This window comes from Acanthopagrus latus, chromosome 1 (assembly GCF_904848185.1).
Source record: "Acanthopagrus latus isolate v.2019 chromosome 1, fAcaLat1.1, whole genome shotgun sequence".
NCBI classification, from domain to species: domain Eukaryota; kingdom Metazoa; phylum Chordata; class Actinopteri; order Spariformes; family Sparidae; genus Acanthopagrus; species Acanthopagrus latus.
This window is the reverse complement of record NC_051039.1, coordinates 15,747,000-15,769,000: the sequence shown is the minus strand read 5'-3', so window position 1 is coordinate 15,769,000 and position 22,001 is coordinate 15,747,000. Positions and strand designations below refer to the sequence as shown.

General features: G+C 46.2%; 1 protein-coding gene across 1 annotated transcript in view; it reads left to right on the top strand.

Moving 5' to 3' along the window:
- pcdh7a (protocadherin 7a) overlaps nucleotides 1-22,001 on the top strand; it is a 44,850-nt gene that overhangs the window by 8,084 nt on the left and 14,765 nt on the right. The window contains exon 3 of the mRNA XM_037108636.1: nucleotides 2,279-3,061. Coding sequence (XP_036964531.1) covers nucleotides 2,279-3,061 — 783 coding nt within the window. The remainder of the gene's footprint in view (nucleotides 1-2,278; nucleotides 3,062-22,001) is intronic.

Here is a 22,001-nt window from a genome sequence, read left to right as displayed (position 1 = left end):
TGTGGTCAGGGGAGGACTCCTTGTCTTGGTCTCTGCATCGGCATCTGCAGTGACATGCAGATAACAGAATCCTTGGAGAGTGGAATAGATAGATGGTGGTGTTAAGCCCAGCCGGAACAAAGCTCATGCAGCAGAATGGAAGATTCCACTGGGAGCCTGGGCTGCGTCAGAGGGATGCACTCGAACTCAGCGGTAGAGGTGGTTGCTGCGTTTATCCTGCTGAACACTTAACCGTCCTGTGTGTGCCTATACACACATACATCGTACACACCTGCACTCGGATGGCTATACATAGCTTGCACTCAATGGGATATCTCTTCACCTCACATTCGTGCACACATACACACACACAAAGTGTGACTTGACTCACAACTGCACGCATGGTCCCGAACACACATAAACGACACTGCATCGCTGTTTTTCTTTCCCTGTGTAGCACGCAGAATACAGCAGACAGTGCAGGGATGCACCAAGCCAGGGACATGCCCAGCAGAATGAGAATGGAAAGTACTGCAGGAAAAAGAAGAACAATGGGGCTGAGGGGAGAGCGGAGCCTGGCGGAGAGGCCCTCTGCAGTGGAAGCAGGATAATGGAATAGAACCAACACAACTCCAAAACAATGAAACTTAACCCAGAGATAGATTGTGATGAAACAATGAAACATAATATGGTCCCGTTCGTAGCTCGGGGGGGACGAGAAGTGAATAATGTGGCTCTGTATATGAGTAAGCCTAATATGCCTCGGCTAATGCAATAAGCAAGTTACACAGTGCAGCTCTGTGAACGGCACTCTCCGCAGTATTACCAATACTCCAGGTTATACTGTAGTTATTTTATTTGGTTATTGCACACCATGGGGGCTCAAATTGAACTCCCCTCTCACTCACCTCCACTCTCTGTCCGTCTCCCCCGTTCATTCCTGCAAGCCTTATTACACACCATTCTTAAGGCGTCAGGGATTACATGAATATATAATTTCCAGCCTTGACAGGCCAAAGGAATCGTCGTGTGAGCTCCAAGACGAGGCGTCAGGGCTGCAGAATGAGTTTTTCTCGCTTAACGGACAGCTAACACTCTGTGTGGGCTCATGTAGGTGCATGCATACATTTCAGATTGCGCGTGTATGTGTGCGTGTGTTTTTCGATATTTTGTCATGTCTCTGCATAATGATTCTCCCGACATGGTTGCTACGTATTGATTGGAGATATATTCAGATTCATGACCCTGCCCCATATTACCAGCAGGGCTCTGCAGGCCAGAACTCCACAGCCTCATTGTCTCCTGTCGAGCAAGGCTCCATAACCAGTAATGGCTGTGTTTGTGTTTCAGCATAACCCACTTTCTTGTAATGATCCTTTTATTAGTCTACAAGCTCGGAGCGCGTTTTCAATGTGTGTGTATGTGTTTTTGTGTGTGTTTTTGTGTGCCCGCAGCCCCGTAAACGCGTTCACAGTGGAAAATCGTCGCTATTTGTCTCCTCCATCTCAAACCAAAATACAAAGAATATTTTAGAAGTGTAATATATACTGATCAGAGCGGATTTGCATGGATTTGACCTGCATCAGTGAAAAACTGTTGTGCTTAATAGAACAACACGCCAAATATGAATAGGCAAAGAGAAAATGGCTTTAAAAATGATTCCATAAAGCACACATATTTACAATAACCCTCTATCCATCTGTCCATCCGATTGTCAGTGCATAAAAAAAATAAAAAATTGTGATAGCAAATCCTGAACAAATCCACTCCTACGCTGTCATTTACAATAGAGACATTGTTCATTGATGAGACAGTAGATGTGTTTGTGTTCCGGGGTTGTAGTCAAAGCATGTCTCTGAGCATTTTTATTGCACATTTATTGACTGTTTCTCCAGCGCTTCCTCCCCTAACTGTCTGTGACCTCAATGTCTAAAGTTTCCTTTTATTCTTTTAATCAGCTTTAAACGGTATAATCCCAGGCATTTCCTGCACCCGTGCAGATGATGCGAGATCACAAGCAGAGAATTACAGGCACAACTTGAAATGCTGCAACTGGGAAGCAAGAGCAATTATATTTTTAGCGACACTCTATGTGTCTGGGAATAATGGAGAAGCACCCTCACTAAAACGCAGTCATGAGTTTAATTAAGTTGAAGATGCTGTTTGATGTTTCTCTGTGGCTCACACCCACTGTCATCTTATACCGTCTCTGTTTTGGACTTCTCTCTCATTGATGGGTACTCTCTTCCTGTTGCTTTTTCTTCTCGTGTTCTCTTCTTCACTGTCCTTCTCACTCCAGGTGGCCCGAAGCTTGATGGCTCCCCTGTCTCTGGATATCGCGGGGGATCCAGACAGCGAGCGTGCATTGGGGAAACAGCGGCTCAGTGTTGCCATCGGTGTCCTGGCGGGAGCTGCAGCTGTCATCCTGGTCATCCTGCTTGTAGTCACAGCTCGGCAGTGCGGCGCTCAGGGCAAGAATGGCTACGAGGCCGGGAAGAAGGAGCCGGAGGAAGACTTCTTCAGTCCTCCGGGGGCTCAACCACAGGCCGGCCGGGGGAGGGGATCAGACCGTGGGCGCAAACCTCGACGGGACAAACGCAATGGGAGTGGCGGTGGTGCGGTTGTCGGAGGAGGGAAGTCCGACAGGTCACTCTACAGCGGCATCGTCACAGTCAACGGGCTGCGCCGCCACGCCAATGACGATGATGAGGAGGATTTGAGCAGCGCGAGTGAGCGCCTGGCGGCCCGCTACTGTGTCGTGGACGGTGACCCCGGCAGCCCGCGCATGAGCGGTGGCAGGAGACACCAGTCAAGCCCAGATCTGGCCAGGCACTACAAATCCAGCTCCCCTCTCCCCGCAGTGAATCTGCAGCCCCACTCCCCCCCAGCTGAGGGCAAGAAGCACCAGGCGGTCCAGGACCTGCCTCCCTCCAACACCTTTGTGGGCAGCGGGGGCTGCGTGGGGAGTGCCGGCTCCAGCAGCAGCAGCAGTGGGGGCAGTGGCAATGCAGATGCCATGTCCCTAGGATCTGACCAGTGCTCAGAGTACGGCTGCCAGACTGGGAACAAGTACAGCAAACAGGTAAGCGCTCGGGGGGGGCTGGCTTGACATGACTGTCTGCGGATCCTCAGTTTTGCTTTGCTCTGTCCCCTCTTTATTTGAATCTATCGGAAAAATCTCAGTCAGCCTTTTTCCTGACTATTTGTCCGCTCCCTGGCTCCAGATATCTGTCTTCTCCTCCGCCCCCTTTGGCTTCATCTCTACTTATTCACCCATGTGCTGACATACCGCACCGCACACCCCGCCGCGAAAGTCTAAACACCTTTTTATCCCCACAAAATAGCTGTCAGTGTGTGCGCGCACGCCTGTATGTCTGTGTCAGCATCCTAAGCCTGTGAGCAGTGTGACGTTACCCTGCTGTCACAGTGTGTGTGTGCTCCATGTCAGACATCAGCCCTCTGTTTAGCAAGATCTAATGCAGGGGACATGAGTCAACCTCCGAACAATATGTGGACGTGCATTTGTGTATACATGGATGACTGCGCGCGCGCGTGTGTGTGTGTGTGTTTGTAAGAGAGAGACCATGTGTACAAACCCCTGAGGAGTTGGGCTGGAGTTGCGATGCAGAGGGAGTGGGCGAGCAGTTGCTTCCAGCAGGGTAATTGGTCATTTGGCGTTTCTGTTCTCCCTTGTCAAGCTGTTCTCTTTCTTCCATTTAGCATATATGTACATTCCATAAACAATATCAGTCGCGTAGTTAATGGATGCGCTGGCTTTGGTGTTGGCTCAGGAAGTTGCTGTTGAAAGCTGAAGTCCTGCTGACAGACAAATCCTGCATAGAGACGGTCACTCACCTCTCTACCCACGCACACACACACCCACCAACGGAGCACACACACACGCGCTCCATCTATCATTGTGGACACACTGACACAGCAGGGTCTCCCTAGTCCACGGGGAGTGCTCCCGAGAGTGATGTCTGAGTGACAGCTAACCCCTCTTTAAGGGGCGGCGTCTCATTTCCTTGACGGACAGCTCAACATTTATCCTCCCCGTGGCGTAAAAGTGCTGATGTGGTCATTAAAAGGGAGGGAGAGGAGCTTCTTAGGCTAATCAATTCATATGTGGGCTCTCTGATCCCGCTCAGCGCACACGCATGCCGCAACATGCATGCATCCCCATAGGCGCACACACTCCAGAGGTTAATCCATTACGGAGTCAATCCTCTTAATCTGCCGTTCCCAGGGAAAGAAAATGCTTACTGGGAGAGTTTGGCGTTCATGCTTACGTGTACTCAAAACATGCCAGCACATATACGGAGACGCGCCGACACACAAGCTGACAGCGTAATGAATTATTGATCGTAGGGGGGTAATTAACTCCTCTGCTGCAGTGGAGTGTGCCCCCGCCCCACCCCTGCACACCCCCAAAATATCCTACACTCAGTGGTTTCATACACAGCTCTGTGTCTGTGTGTGTGTGTGTGTGTGTGTTTGTGTGTGTGAGCGGACGCGTGTGTGTTTTTAGACTTTCAGCACTCAAGTGTGACTGCGTTCCCGTACGTGTCAGAATTTGTTAACGCGAACAGTTTGGCGACGTGAGCAGGTTTGTGTTGGTGGGTGCCTGTCACTGTGCTTGAGGGACTGCTTATTTCATGAAGGCATATGCATTTTATATGTGAGTGCAAGTGAGAGATAGACTCGCGGAGTAATAGGTGGGGACTACGTGCCAAATGCAGGAACTGGGACGCTGACAGAATTTGGAATAGCATTAGACCAGGAGTGGGAGAGAATTATAGGAGGTTAGGAGGAGAGGAAGATGGAGTAAACTAGATGTTCGGTTGGGGGGGGCGGGAAAAGGGGGGTTTTGAATTTCAAAGCTACTTTACTGGGTCAGTGAAAACTCTAAAAAACTGTTCATCTGAAGTCAGCACATCATCAGACCAACTAGGGTGCTCCAAATAGGGGAAAAAAAAAAACGAATGAAAAAAAAGTAATGAAAACTGGGCGTCATGGATGAAGAGCAAGATTGCATCAGAGAGGCAACAAGATGGTAAAACAGCCGAGTCCAGCGCTGTTGGATCTTTTTAAAATCTAAATTGTTCACTGAGGAGAGGGAAGAGGAAGGATATCCATATCAATGGGCCTGAATAAATACAAAAGTGAGCAGGAGAGAGGAGCGGAGAGGAGGATTGAGAGGTAGAGGTTAGCTGAAGGGGGAGAGAGAGAGAGAGAGAGAGAGAGAGCGGTAAAGATATTTGCAAGGGAAAAGGCAGTGTGAGCCAATTAAAAGAAAGAGTTGAAAATAAGGGGCGGAAAGTGAGAAGGGGATAAGAGTTTATGTGTGTTTGGCATATTGATAAGGGGTGGGTACCATCTGAAATCTTTTTAAATCGATGCGGAAGCTAACCCTGAGGTTCGTTACACATAACAAAATCATGCACTCTTGGACCCCTCACTGCAGAAACTTTTTGTCTAATTTACAGACAGTGTTGGGGTAACACACTAGAAAAGCAACACGTCACAGTATTGTATATTACTTTTCACCAGTAACAGAGTACTGTGAGGCGTTTCTGCAGCCATGAAGTCCAGTAGCATGTAAGGACATTAGGACCCACTGACACTGGGGGCCATTTAAACTCGTTCAAAGAAGTGCATAACAGGTTAAATCTTATACATGCTGAGTTGTGGTGGTGGCTCCTCACCTCTGAAACGGTAAAAAAAAAAAAAAAAAATTCCTAGATAATAAGTATTCTTTTAGTTTCTAAAGGTCCTCTGATCAAAAAAAATCAAATTTGTCTAAACTGTGAATATTATTAAATGCCAAGAGATGTACAAAAAGGTAACTGTAGCAGCCGTACTCGAAACAAAAGAAAATGATGATAAACAACATGTTCTTAATGGTAGCAAAAGGTTTTATAGTCAGCAAGAGACCAGGTTAATCAGGTTAGGCAGTTATTTTGGTGTAAGTAATGTCAAAGTAGTGTAATGGATTACTCTGCACAGACAGTAATTTTGTAAAGAATTGTATCACTTTCAATTGATGGTAACTAGTAATACGCAACGCAACAATGCCCAACGTTGACATTTTAGAGAATGGATTGATTGATCAAGAAACTAATCGAAAGATCAGTAGATAGTTAGTTGCAGCAATATTCAGTACTGAAAGTGAACCAGGCCTAAATTTATAACAATCATCAGCAGACAAAAGAAAACGAATCAAGATAAATCTAAAATAGGCAGAATTGTGAAACTGACAGAAAAGATAACTTTTTGTACTTTGGGTAGTGTTTGAGACTCTGCCACAGACGCGTTCTCATGGAGAAAGTGCAAAAGGGGAAGGTCAGGCTGGAGTGTGTGCTTCCAAGTAGGGTGAGGCAGAGAGAGCGAGTGAGTGAGAGAGACCGGGAAGGAGAGAGAGTGAGAGAGACAGCGATGAAGAGAGAGCGAGCGAGGTCCAGTTTGGGTGGCAGCCAGAGAGTGAGAGTGGGCTGCTGAGATGTGGGTCATCAGGATACCCGTTGGCATCAGGACACATTAATGATCACAGCAGTCACATGGCACTGCAGTCAATATGGGCAAAGTGGCCTCGTTCTACCCTCTAACCACGACCGCAAACACGTAACACACACTCCGCCACAAAAAGTGTGTTTCCTGTCTGCCGTCCACAGTCAGCCACAACAAAGGTCACAGTGGTTGTCTGAACTCACTGAAAAATTCCGGTTTCCGTTCTCGTTGGTTTTAACTTTCCTTTTCATCTCGGTGCATCGCAGTTCGCCTCCCTCCACCTCTTTCCTTTTGACGCTCACCCCCGTGCGTTCCCCTCTGTCGCTCTCCCACTCTCTCTGCCACATGTGGGGCTATAAATCTAACCGCCAGCAGCCACTGCTACCTTTGCGTCTTCCATGCACCACAGTGACCTCTGAGAATGAAGCGACTCAGCGTTTTTCACTAGTGCGACTTCTTCTTTTACTGTAGTGAGCACTTTCTCTCTCTGGGCCCAGCGTGTGTGTGGGGGCGGGCGAGAGTGCGGTGCCACAAAGGCTGAATCGAACCAGACACACACCCACATCAACACACTCACACACAGCTGAAGTCCAATCAATGCGCCGTTTACAAGGCCAAGACTGCGGTAGAAAGAGGTCGGTTGACAACGCTTTTTTTTTTTTTTTTTTGCATTGCACAGTTTCACAACACTTGGTGAAGGTCAACGCTCGACTGTCACATCACAGGGTGCCACAGTATTTTGACACAGCAAGGACAGGCTGCGGAGATCAGTTAGCGGTGAATTGGACTCATCCGGCCTGTCTTGTCCATCTAATTGGACTGTATGGACGGGCGCTGGCAGGGAGATTAGGTCTACTGGATTATAAAATTGAAAAGCAGCTTTTCATTTCAACGAAATCCTTCCAGGATTAAATATGATGAGCGTCTGTCATGGACTCACACTCAGCCCTCCAATGCGCTCAGGCACGCCACATGAGCGCATCCACACGTACGCCTCCTGTGATAACATGCAGCATGCAATAAGGTCATGGGGTGAAGGCGTCAACCAGAAACAAACACATAGGCGCGTGCATGCCCACTCCCCCTCCCTCTGGGTTATACACACTGTAACCGACCCGTGACCCCTGTCATGATGATACCAACGCACTGATGTATTTATTAAAGCCACCGCGAGTTCAGGCCCCGCAGCCGGCCATATGCTCGCGGGGTGAGTAGGTGGGGGTAAGCGAGAGGTGAGAAGGACGAGGTAACCAAAGCGGGGATCACCCGACGAGCCAGACTGAAAACTGATCTACTGACCTGGAGACAAAGAGCGAGGGGAGGGGGCGGGGGCGGGGTAGGAGGTGAGAGTCAGTGGGCATCGGGGAGAGAACATGAGCTGGACAGAAAGAAGAGAGAGAGAGAGAGAGAGAGGGGAGGTGTAGATGATGAGAGATGGAGAGAGGTTCAAACAGGACTGGGAAAATGGAGGCAGATGTGTGTTTGTGTTACATGCTCAGGTTGTGGAGGTGGAACACATGCTCACCCTGTAAACATTGATTTTCCGCTTGACCAGGATCATATGGATACCTTACAAATGTGCCGCGTTTAAAGCTCATTTCTCACCTGCAGTTCAGGTCCACTGGTCCAAAGAAACACAAACAGAAAACACTGATGTTTTTTTCCTTTTTTCTTTTTTTTGCCAGAAAAAAATAATTACTATAAATAAAATATAAATCAGTTTGTTTGACTGACTGGGTTGAGTCGACCTGTCATCCTGCAGCGCTTTGAGGACCCACTGCAGTAAAAGGAAACAAAATATATTCTCTCCATGACGCTGTGTTTTGTCTTTCCTTCCCAGTATGTGTCCTCTCTGTTGACTTTCTTAAATAACAGTATGTTTTATAAGGCCGCCCGAGAAACACCCCTCGCGTTAGGGATTTTTTTCTAACCCCAGATTCCGTTTTCATAACAGCAGGTGAGGCGTGTGTGGAGAGAGCTCGGTGTTAATTATGTAGAATATCAAAACGATCGAAACCAACCCGGCACCGAATGTCATTGCAACAACAGGGGTGCGCGTACAAGCTTGCCTGCATTAAATGGAAAAGGTTGCCTCACAATCAGTGCGCTTAGAGGAGAGATGTAATAGCAGAGACCGTCTGCCTCTCTCCCTCTGTGTGTTTCTCTGCAGAGCAGGTACACAGGAGGTGCAGAGCGAGGGAACATTGTCCACTAGTTAATTTGATCGCATATGGCATTGTTTTCTTGGACGGATATAATAAAAAAAAGTGCTAATTTGGGTTGTTAATATACCAAGGTGCCCTGCCAAAGTGAAGTCTATGTGTGGGAAACACTGTTTTGTTGTAATATTTGGCTATGTTCATCCTCTCTTGTGGACAAAAAGAGCCCTTTGAAGTAACAGCTGGATGTAGACCTCATCTATGGTACTGTAATGCATGAATGATTTATTTTTATGAAGTTTTCCACTGCAAATGGGAAAAACATCCCTAAATGTGTGTTATTGTGGCTGCCAAATAATTAGTGTAGGAGAAGGAGTATGTAATATTTGCTCTGATCTCACAAATACATCTTGTTAATTTATTGATCCTAAGGTCCCCTGTGTAGTTTTGGAATAGAAATTCAGACTCACCATATTGATAAGGTAGGAATATAAACTCGCCCAACATAGTTTGCAACACCACTGTTGCAGATACAAATATCAGATCTGTAACAGTTTGTCTAATGTAATGTAGGTGCAGACTACAAACAAAACTCATTAGGTCATAACAGTGTAGGGGACATCATCCACCCTGTTACAAGACACTGTACCATCAACATGATGTTGAAGTTCTTATTATGAAGTGAATAATAATTTGATATTATATAAAAAATATTATAATAATTTCCCTTATGGCTCAAATTTATTTCCCCAAGCCTCATAGTGCACATTTAATCTTTTTAATTTCATGTGAATCACTGAATGAACTGCGTTTTATATGTCGACCACCTCTGGAGCTGTGTAGTGTGTGTTCTGGAGTTCCACTCTGGAGTTCACCGCAGCCTCGACCAAACAAACCGAATGTACAACAACTTAAAAAACTTCACCCAAAGTCCACTTTTTCCTCGGTGGATTGACTTTGCTCAGTTGTCATGGAGATAGATTAGCAATGATCCTGTGACGTAGGTATGGAGCTTCGGTCACGTTGTCACAAAATCTGGGGGAAACTGGTCTTCACCAGATTTCATTTGAGCTGCGCTCGATACGATCGATGTTAGAGCACCTGAACACCCAATCGACACCGGACACGTTTTAGCAGCTCCTCAAAGCAAACATTTCACATCTGTCTATCTGTCTCTCATCTCTTTTTCCACTGATTGTGTACGGGGCTGTGAGTGCTGCCATAAACCTTTGCTATCGAAGAGCAGTGCTGCATCTGAATGCATCCGCTGTTGAAAGTGTCAGAGGACTGCGGCTTCTGTTGCCGTGCTGACACGCTGCTCTCACTATGCAGCCAGAGTCGACGAGGTTTGAGTCCAAACGCCCCTCAGTTGGATGAAGATGAAACCTCCGAAGTAATGTTTCTGTCAAGGTTTACGGCAGGAGGAGGCATGTAGTGGCGAGAGTTGTGGTTAGTTTCAGGAGTCGGCAAAAGATGTGAGCGCGTGCCTGTGTGTGTGTTTCCTCGTGTGTGAGCTCGAGACAGCAGGACAAAGAAAAGAAAGACAAAGCGAGGGAGGAATCAGAGGGAGTGAGATTGCGGGAGGCAGAGGGAGAGAAATTGTCTGTTTCCTCGCACATCAAGGTCACCCAGAGCTGAGATGTGATTGGAAGTCCCCTGTCTGTCTTGGCTGTTTACCACGCGAGATAATACAGACAGGCTGTTCAGCTGATAATGTTACTGTGTTAACAACTCCTCCCTTCAGCTTTTGTTTCAAGCTCTCTGTGAAATGGCAGGAATGTGGGAATGTCATTCCCACACACACACACACGCGAACACACACACAGCGGACAAGCTGAGGCAGGGACGCACGCTGCAGCCACTGTCAGACGTGTGATTTTAACACATGCAGACAGGCCCACTGAAACACACTCGTGTGTACATAATAGCACATAATTACACACCCTCCCAGATCCTTATGCATATACACTTTTCAACCACGAGCAGACCGATAAGAATATGATGACACACGAGCGGAGAGGAAAGTTTTCCGGCTCTTACATCAGTTTCTCCTTCCATTCCCTCTGGATCGAATCACATGCACAGGCCCGGGTACACTCTGTCTCCCAGAATCACACACATCCGCGGAGCCATGCAAACACACACTCTCTTAAACTCCCCGACACACAGGCGCACACACTCGAACACACACAAAGACCTACATAGCAAGCCCCTCGCAGAGATGCTTCCTTTTATTTGCTTCTTGTAGAGTGTGCTCTGCATTGAGCAGCTCTGCATTCAGCCCATCTGCCTTGCAGCATTACCTTAATGGCTGTCTGTGGGTTGAGCAATTTTACCCAATATTGCTAAACAAAAGCGCTCTTTTCTCGCACTAGACAGGGATTCGAGACAGCTTAGTAGCTCTTTGACTGGTTTTATCCACCTACACAAAAGAATCTTCAGTGCATTAAGTGGTATTGAGTTGAGCTGAATTAAATTGACTTAAATGGATTTTGAATTGAACTGAATTGGACTGAGACCAAACTCAGCTCAATTGCATAATTCAAATTGTATGGAATCGAGTCAGACCGAGTCAATTCAAACTCAATAATAAAAACTGCGGTGAGCTGCAGTGATTTAGATTTGTTTACCTTTGCTGGTGGATGTTGCAGGTATCAGCAGAGTGGGCAGCGTGAGTGACTTTTATCATAACAAGTGGACGGACATAATAAGATTTGCTTCTTTTTTGTCAAAGGTAAAGTTTTGTACTCGACATTTGTGGTGTTACAGGCTTGTACGTTTGTTGCTGTAAACTCCGATCTGAAATTTTGTATTATCATGTTTGTGCTTCAGGGCTTTTTTTTTTTGTGCTTTTCTTTTTTTTTTACTTTTCGCATTGAAGTTTCTGTCTGTAACCTTTAGGTTTGCTGTTGGCTTCGAGCTTGATCTCGGGACGTTTCATTCGACCACTGCTTGAGGCCAAATTATTTATATCTGGCTGCTTTACACCGTCACCGTCTTAACTCCCGCTGTTACAGGGTTGATGCAGATTAATATGCCACATATATATAGGGGGTTTTTTAAAGAATGATCAGTTCTTTTACCTGGTTCTCTGAGCTCATTGCTTAAACACCTATCCAGGATCTGGGGGTTAACAACAGCTGTCTCCGTGCCACATGGTTGGCCGACTCAGTTAGCAAATTGCTTTGGTGATTTAGCAGCTCCTAACGAACTGATAAATGTTCCCCCGCTCTTACCAAACCTCACCGCCCACTGAACCTGTCAGAAGGCTGTGGACGTGCCGACAGACACCTGTGCAGGATTTATTCACCTCACATGTTGTGAGCTGAATCTTGAAGCCACAGAACTGAAGGCCCACATTTGGAAATGAGTACACAGGAAGAAACAGGATGTTCAGGCTTGAAAGGTCCAGGTCCAGCAGGTGGCAACTCCACTGGTTCCACTGGAAGCGTGATTCTATGTAAGCTTATGAGTGAATGACCTCACATCTAACTTGATTGACTACAGTTTCCTAATGAGTTTATGGTTTAAATCCCTAGTATTAAATCTTCCTCAACACAGTGTGATGTTTAATGTGTAAATAATGGTCAGTTTTAGAGTAAAATAGACACTAAAAATGTGCTTAAGGGCGTGGTTACTTTTTGAGCTGCAGTCATGGCGTGTCTTCGGATTCTCAGTGATGTCTGATCAGGACATCCTCCCCAGCCCCACCCTCTCATCCACATATGGTCACTTCTGGCTTCCAAAAACCAACATGGCGACGGCCGTGATGCCAAATTCAAGGCTTCAGAATGGTATCCCGCGGCAAAGGCTGACATCACTGTCGGGTTACACTTAACCCGAACTTATAAAACGAAGATAACAAGAACGGAACACTATTTTCAGGCACACCATTAAGAGTGATTGACTATTCCACCGACTCGATGCCTGCACTGTCTGCCTCTGAAGTCAATGCTCTGTAATTCATCCAATAAAAAAAAAAAAAGAAATGTCTCTTTCCAACCCTCCATCCCCAATGTCTGTCTGGTCCCCCCCACCCCCACCCACCCGCCAACCACACACACACCCACTCACGCCCACATTCTTCTCCGTCTGTCTTCCCTCTGATTGATCTCTCTCTTCTTCCTAAGTGGTTTCATCTCTTTTCATCACTCTCCATCTGGATCCATCTCCTCACAACGTGTTTTTTAATGGTTCCAAACTTTTCTTTAATAACACTTAATAGTTTCTTTAAATTTTACAAATGGCTCTTAACAGCCCTCTACATTTTCCTCTGCCCCATCTTTTTCATCTGCCTCCTTCTTCGGCTGTGGTTAAATTCAGCTTTAATCTTTGCTTTTCATTTTTTTCTGATTGGATACAATTAAGCATGCTACCAAGGAATGAGCCTAAGGTGTGAATATCTGCACTTGTGCAATATGGTTTATGCATTTTGGCTACCGGCGAATCGGGGCACATTTCTCGCCGGATATCAGCTTATTAGATCTTTCGTGAGTGTGAAAGACTGGGCCTGGTAGCGCTGTAGTCCAAAGCCAATGTTTTCGCCCCGGGCTAAGTGTAGCCATCTGTTTTAGGATTGTTGGTGGAAGATAGATAAATCAGAAGATCAAGATGGAGATAGAGGACGAGAAAGGGGGAGAGACAGAGAATGAGTGGAAGGGGAGAAAAGAAATTCCTGGTCAGCACCCATGGCTCAGAAAAAAATAAGGGGGAGAGGACGGGGGTGGCGAGAGAGGAGGAGGAGGAGGGGACGGGGTTTATGAGAGATGGGCTGGGAGATGAAGAGGAATAAGGCGACGGGGAGAGAAAAAGGCGAAGCTTCAGAGAGTGGTAGGGGGAGATGTGGAGCTACAAAATGAGAATGTGTTCGTAGGTATCGCCCAGGGGTGGAAAGCTGATAGAGAGAGTGTAGAGAAGGAGGAGATGGGATAAAAAAGATAGAAATGAGGTATATGGGTCTGGGGTTAGGAGAAGACAGGAGAGGGGAAGAGGACGGGAGGGAGGGAGGGAGGGAGGGAGAGTAAAGCCAGCTCAGACTCTTCAGGCTATTTTGGAGTGGGTGTGTGTCAGTGTGTGTGTGAGAGAGACTGAGAGAGAGGTTTCTACCTGCCCTAACGGAGAAGTTACATAAATCTGAGTGGGCAGGCCTCTGCCTGCGGCGATGCTCCATATTATACCATTGACCCAAGCCTTTCGCTATGTATGTGTGCATGTATGTGTGTGTGTGTTTTGATCTTTGTTCGGCCCCGATAGCTTCTTCGTGTCAGAAATAGACCAGATAAGGGACAGCCACCTATACATGCACACACACACACACACGCATGCTGAGGTTAAGTTGGGCTACAAGACATAACCAGTCGAGCCTTTAGAGAGAAATCCCCCAAGTGCATTCAAACAGTTTGACCTGTTTGACACACAGAGGCACTCGCACGGACTGCATAATCACACAGTCCCACCGCGCTCCTTTTAACTCTCTCCTGTTGACATCACAAATGAATAACACCCTCCGTCATCCATAAAACGTAAAATAACGTGATGACTTTTTTTTTTTTTTTTACCCACCTACATAGGCACACTCCCAATACAAAACAAACTGTATGTAATGAACTGCTCTGCACTTTGAATCAATGGCTTGCTCCTAATACAGCACAATAATTGCAAGGCATTACAGTAAAGCTGCTTCCTAATGGGTCAACACCGCACAGGTACAAGCCAGACATGCATTATTTAAGAGACTCCCGTTCTCCTGTTTCACAAATACAGAGATATTATGAAGGCGGCGACTAACAGCGTTTGAGGGGAAAAAAAATAACGGGGGGAATGAAATCAACAAAAACAACACAGTCTTACTCAACAGCACTCAGATCCAAAGACGCACACAAACTTAAGCGCAAACACACAACAAAAAATTTTAATCAAAGTCATGCAAATCTATCTGCCAATTAGAGCCCCAAACAGGTTTCCATGGGGATGAAACGGCAAACCTTAATTGGCTGGATAAAAAGAATGCTTGCATCTGAGCCAACAACCTGAGATGGCTCGGAAAATATCCACATCCCTCTGTGTATGCGTGTGCACACACACACACACACACACACACACACACACAGTGTAAGCGGGGATCACTGACAATTCATGCATGGCTGGGGGAGTCACACACAGTGTCACCGGTAAGATGAGAAGCAAGGATAGAGTGTGTTGACACAGATATGTCAGGTGCAGGCACACACACGTGCTCATTGACCGGTCAGTCCCTTTTTAAGAGCGTGAATAAAGCTTTGGTCGCGGTGTCGTGTTAACATGAAAGCTTTCACGGCTGTTAAAAAGAGGCAGGCTTTGATTAGAATTAGATGTGTGAGAGTGTTTCTTAATGCCGGCCTTTGCTGACGACGGCCCTTTTAAATCCAGCAGAGCCGTTGCAGGGAGCCTTCCATCAAAAAACTGTTGAATCGACGATTTCACTCCCAACATGCTCTCTCCGTGGGTTTTTCTCTTTTTCTTTTCTCCCTCTTTTTTTTTTTTCCTGAATTCACTGAAAGGCAGGAGTCAAGCACGCTGTTGGCCACATTTTAAGTAGATCGCAGCCACAAAGCAGCAGCGGCAGCGCAGTTCCAACGGTGATCAAACGCTGAATTTGAAATTATTGACTAAACTGCTAATTGAATATCAAAGTCGCTGGTGTTATTTTCATGTGCGTGACTTTTACAAAGCAGCGTTACTCTCACACGGCGTGATCATTATAAATGGTTTAATAATTCATTGCCTACTCCCATATGGGGCTTTATGTAGAATGTGAGTCTTGAGGAAACCAAACCAATTTACAGACAGAGAATCCTAACTTGTGTAGACATCAGCTAGCGCACTTGCACTTAGATTGTGCCCTCCGATGCACACAGTTAATGGTATATACACATTAGCAAATCTGACATACATGAGGTCTTGTTGCTGACCTGGACAAACTACAGGCTACGTATTAACAAGTGATGATCAGATGCAGTGGAAGATAGAGAAATTGAATGATTCTCATTTTTTTTATTTATTACCTTTAAAAAAAATCATTCAAATATGTTCCCAAGGCTTGAAATAAGACTGTTTGTCTTAAAATTAATGCTGGATCAAGACTTGGAGATATTCTGTTTACACGGCAGAGTGGGTCTCTGCTTGAGCAGCTGAACAGATTATTAAGAGAAACTCTCTTAGCTGCAATCAGTTAAATGCTTTTAAGTGAAATGGGCAAAATTCAGTGGGTGTAGGTTGAGAAATTGCAAATGTTTTCAAATTTTCTATCTTCTATGATGATTTTCTTGTAGGTTGGATAAAACAGGCATTTTTTATTTCCATCTCAATTCTTAAATCCTGACCCGACACTTTTAAACCTTTTCTCATACTTTAAATGTGCACGATGAAGTTTTGGGGAAGAATTGTAATCAGAAGAGACAGGTCTGCATTGACTGATTTGATTTTATTCCTAATAAAAAATTAAAAACAAGCTCTCTTCATTCATGACTGAATAAACTGAATAATAAAACTAACCTCAAAGGACAACGAAATTTCATATTGTTTTATTTTGTCTATATTTGGTTGGGGTCAGTTTGAAACAGTGCTATGGGGACCTAATTTTCCTCTGAGAACAGCTTGTTTATTCAGTTATGGAAAAAAAATATGTCTAAGTTCGTTTTAGTACCTCTTTAATGTTGTGTATAGTAAAATTCTGAGTTAGAATGTTGCATACAATGTGCATACATTGCTCAAGTAATCTGCAGATACATAGCAACGAAAACAATGAATAGCATGTACGGTGCTGAAGACCTTAAAGTAAATGAATCTCCACTCTTGATGAACTCACACAGAAAAGAAAAAGTACTTTGGAAAGATTATAAACATGGTTACTTTCTTTCATTTCTATCCCCCACACGACCCACTATAAGGTTGTGCTATCATCTAAAGTAGACATACATTAATATAGCAGCGAGAAGATATACACTTACCCATTATAACTAATTAGTGCAGTGTATACCTGTACTTTTAGTATGCAGCAAACATTATGTTTTCAGTTGCAGCTTTACCATTTCACTGCAGTAGCTGTGGAGCAATTTGCATTTTTAAACATTTTTTTTTTTTTTAATGCCAGGAGTCGCATAATAATCAGGCCGGCTCCTCAGCGAGGGCTCAGCTCTCTGAAACTCTGCTGGATATGACTCCACTGAAGTCATTTCTTAACCCTAATGCTGAACCATAATTTTCAAAGGGGATTTCAAAACTGGAGCCAGCGTACGTATGTGCTTGAAGTGTGGTGTGAGGTTATCGATGGGAATGGGTTGGAGTCTCCTCCGCTTTCTCATTAACTCTCCTCCTTCCTTCTCCTTCCGCTCAATGGCCCGACTCTGCACTCAGTCTCTGGCGTATCGAACGGCACGCACGCACGCGCACACACACACACACACACACACACACACACACACACACAGTCGCACAAACGCGTACGCACACTCACATGCAAGAAGTCTGTTTGCATACCAAAAGCATACTTCATAGCTCAAAGAAAATGAAAGCCATATTAATTATACAGTCTTGTGTTGGCACACGCACGCACATGCACGCACAAAAGCACACACATACGTACAGAAAAGAGAGAGGGAGGGAGGGAGCGGTTGTTTTATGTTTTTCCTCTGCGTCAAAGGAGACAGAGTGTGAGAATGATTGAGTCTCTCTGCGTCAGGGAGAGAGGGAATGAGAAACAGCGCAGAGGGAGAGAAAGAGTGCACTGTCTTGCCTCTTAAATGTGTGCATGTGTGTGTGTGTGTGTGTGTGTGTGTGTGTGTGTGTGTGTGCGTGCATGTCGTCTGCCCAGTATAACGCCCCCTCTGTGTCCCCGAGTCACTCACACACACTGAGACTATTGTCAGGACACTGGGCGAGGCGCCCCAAGACATTTCTGTGACACTGTGTCTGTCACGGGGGGCGATAGGGCTGAGACGGGGTTCACACACACTCTTAGAAATATCAAAAACTCACACACGGATATGATGTATTACAATTTCAGGTCATGCTGGTATGTGGGTGGATGAGTAAACGCCATTCACGCGTGTGTGTGCGCTGCCCGCGTTTCTCGGAGCTCGTGATGGCGTATGTGTGGCGAGGCCTGTGTTGGCGCGTACGTGTTTGTTTGTGTCTGACAGCACATTAGGCAAAGCTATCTTTAACCTTGTAAAATGAGTGACACTGATTCTAAACTGACAGGATGGATTTCAGTTTGCCGTGGCGCTCCACCGTGTCAGCCTCTGTCAGCTCATCCCGTCCGCCCATTTCACAAAAGACAGGGGCGCCACAAAGGAGTCGGGAATATAGGCGGGAGCGAGGTGGTAGTCATTGGGGGAGGGTATGGGGGGGTAACACGGAGAAAACAAGAAAATGAGAGCGATATAGAGCAGGCCGGGGTCAGTTATGATGAATAAAATAGTTTGGAGGAAAGAGGCAAAAGAGCAGTTGTTGTTGTTGTTGTTGTTTGTTGTTGTTGTTGTTGTTTGTTGTGGGGGTGGAGAGAAAAAAAAAACAGAGGAGACAGTGTGCAGGATGCAGGAGAGGGGAAAAATACGAGTGGAGGAAGCGGAGGTGGAGGTGGAGGTGGGTGAGGGTGGGGAGGGATAGAGACCTTGCTCTTGTATCCGGATGTCTCTTAGGTCCTTTATTGACTCTGTCTATTGTTCACAGCAGCACTCCTAATCACTCTCAACAGGGAGGTTGTGTTTCTGTGTGTGTGTGTGCGCATGTGTGTGTGTGTGAGAGAGAGAGAGAGAGAGCGAGAGAGAGTGAGAGTGTGTGTGCACCGGCCTTGCCTTGTGTGTCAGACTACATATCTTCAGCCTCATCCTCACTTTTTACTCTTTCATGCGCTGGCCCCCACAGTGACGCTATTGTTCACTCTCCTCTGGTCATCCTTAATGGACAATAGCAGTGGGTGGGAAAAGCCTGTTCTCTAACACGCATACTATTAGTCTAATGGTCCTCACACACACTCACACACACACACATACATACGCACAGAATGGGCAGTAAATAGCGGGCATACATATGTATGGTCTCCCTTACTCACGCGCGCACACAGAAGGCTGGTTGTACGCCACCATCCTGTTTGCGTCTTTCTTAACAATGACTGCTGTCATGGATATTATAAGAGATGACTGTTTTAGAGACTAGCTTTGGAAAGCGATGAGCACGCATGCACACACACACACACACACACACACAGAGGCACAAACACACCAACAAAGGAGCTAATCTGAATCATGGGGCATTTGTCCGGTAAGCCATGCTTTACGTCTCACTCTATGAGCTTTTGTTTCTGTTTTTTGTTGTTCCCCCCCCCTATAGACGGCCACGGCTGCACAAAAGGATAAAACATTTCAAAGGGCTGATGCTGTGAATAGAGTCAGTGATTTTCAATGTGTATCTGCAGGGTGGAGAGTCCAGATGGAGACGGGGAGAAGGGAGAAAGCTCAATGCCAGAGTGGACAGCTTGATGGTAACAAAGCTGTGGCGGATAGCGATGCAGTAGACCCGCATGCGGAGAAAAGCACGCTCTCTTTTTTCCCATCTCCCTTTCTCTCTTTTACACTCGAATACACACACACACAATGTACCTACAGAGAAAAATGCACACACCCACACACTTACAGTAACTGGTTAGGGCATGGATAATGAGCAGCGGCCGCAGGGCTTGGCTTTAATTGCTCCCAGTAAGAGGAAGTGATTTATGGTCAGCGAGCTGCCGCAAATTACATACATACATTGTGAGTTGGGAAAACTGTTTATCAGGACAGGCGTGCCGGCAGACAACGTGGCCGGTAGTTCCACCGGCGGCCACGGGGGGGCCGGCAGCAGACTGCAGCAGTATGAAGAGGAGTGGGGGGAGAGAGGAGGAGGGGGGGACCGCATAGTGCCGATCAGATGACCTCGCTGCTGCAGTTAATGTTCTCTGGTGCTCAGACACAAGGCTAAGGCTCTCCCTCGTACCGCGGGGCTGCTGTACTACAAGCCATTGTGGTAGTAGGGGCTGTGTTGTCGGAGGTGTGTGTCTGTGTGAATGAGTGTGTGTGTGAATGAGTGTGTATGCGGGAGGGGACAGACGGGGGGGAGTTGAGGAAGGAGAAGGTGTTTGTGTGAGGGGAAATAGGGAGCATGACACAGGAGGAGGTATATGTTACTGAAGCAGTGCTCAATTTCTGTAATCCTTTCTTTCTTTCTTACTTTCTTTCTTTCTTTCTTTACTCTCCTCTTTGTCTACCTCTCCCTCCCTTTGTCCCACTCGCTGGCCCTCCTCCTCCTCCTCCTCCCTCTCACCCTCCCCTATTTTACTGTGCCCCCTCTTCTCTCTACTGCCGCACTTGCCCCCCTTTCCCTCTACCTCATGCCCCCTTTCCCTCCCTCTCCTCTCTCCCCGTCTCTCTCTCGCTCCCTCTCTTCTTTCTCTCTCTGCAGTGCAGCACAGTGATTATCATTCCTCTCACAGAGTCAGGCCTGATAGTCAGATACTGCTGAGCACCCTTCTACATCACCTGCTTCTAGAGGGGAGCAACGGAGAGAGAGACAGAGGAAACAGAAGGGGAATGGAGGGGGTCTGCAGAATAAGAGGGATGAAAGGGGGAAAGAAGAGAAGGGGGAAACGATAGAGGGGAGAGTGAACGAAGGGTGAGAGGGTGCAGAGAAATATGGGAGGGGGAGAAAAAAAAAGACAGGGGAAGCATGGGGAAGGGAGGATTGCTCTTACTGCAGAGGTGGTCCCACTGCAACATAGTCGCTGCATAGTTATAGATGTGTGCGAGTGTGTACGTGCACACCTGTGAGTGTGTGTGTGTGTGTGTGTGTGTGTGTGTGTAAGCGCGCAGGTGTGCCCTAATGTGTGTAAGATTTACGGGATCTGCATGGAAGCTGAGTGTGTTTTGGTAACATCACGTGTGAGTCAGAATGCTGAAGAAACGCAGCTCATATTGCTTCATCCCTCCCCAAGCTGAGTTCCAACCTGCTCCAAACCATTTTCTTCATTCTGCAAATACCGCGACGGTCCGCCGTCTCTCCCCCCTAAGCGGCATTCTTTGTCTCTTCATTTCGACTTCAGACAGTCTGTGGTTATGTTGTGCAAGCCTGTCTCTTTCAACATCTCGCCCTGCCACACGCGCTGATTAACAGCACTTTGGGTCCTTTTTCTTTCTCTTTCTTGTTGCGCTCATTCGCCCATTCATCAGTTGTTTTATTCATCATCTGTCGCCGTGGCTCTCCCACTTGGTCTCCAGACACTTGTCTCTACCTGTCTGCTTGACCCTAATGAGCACGCCGTGTAAACAGGACGTCTGCTCGATCCAGCATAGCCTCGGGAAACCGCATTCCAACACAGCACACGTCACTCACCGGTGTGCCACAAGGTCTCGGATACAGTTTTTAGATCATTTCTATATTTAAATAACCAGTGTAAATATATCATCGTCAAATGAATTGTTAACACATCTGTCCTGTTCACAGAGCCCGCGCGAGATGCTTTCTGTCAGCATAACTCACCGTTTCTGCTCCTCGCCGCCTTTGATGCATAACTTAACGGTCGACAGCACACGGTTCCAAAAGACTTTCAAGTAAACGCTTTCTGAGATTTGTGAGCAAATGTAACCAAAGAAGAGAGAAGTCTGACCAGCTGACTCGAAGTTTGGTTTTAGTTGAGTTTTGTTATTTTGCCCTGTTGGCACTGTGATAAGACACAGACGAAAAGTGATAGAAAAAAGTGTTGTAGATTAGATAAAAACACCCAGGAAACAAGATACTCATGTGATTTTGTCACCACTGAAGTTCACACTTAAGGTGCTTGTAAAGCAGTTTCTGCTTAAAAGATAAAAGAAGACATCTGGGCTGGATATGATTATCTAACACAATTTAAGTGGTAGGAAACAATACAACCTTTTTCATATACGCACAAAGCCTTTTGCGACTCCAGGGGAAGCTGCATGTAATCTGATAAAAAAGTTTAAAAAACCTGCTGGCTACATTACCCACGATGCAACTAAGTGACTGAGTGACATCACTGGAGCAAATCTATCAGATTATGCAGCTTCCTCTGGAGCTGCAAAAGGCTTCATTATACTACTTTTTTTCATATGCAGTAGCACCTGTCAAGACCTGTAAACACACTTTAATTCATAAAATTGGCAGAGTTACCCTTTAAACACAAGTGATTAAACATGTCATCGGTGGAGTCTCAAAGACCTCTCAATTTGAAGACAATATTGTGAATTGATCCGTGAAGTGTCCCGAGATAAAGTGTCATTAATCACACAAGCCGCACAATAATTATAAAAAAGAAAGAAAACACTC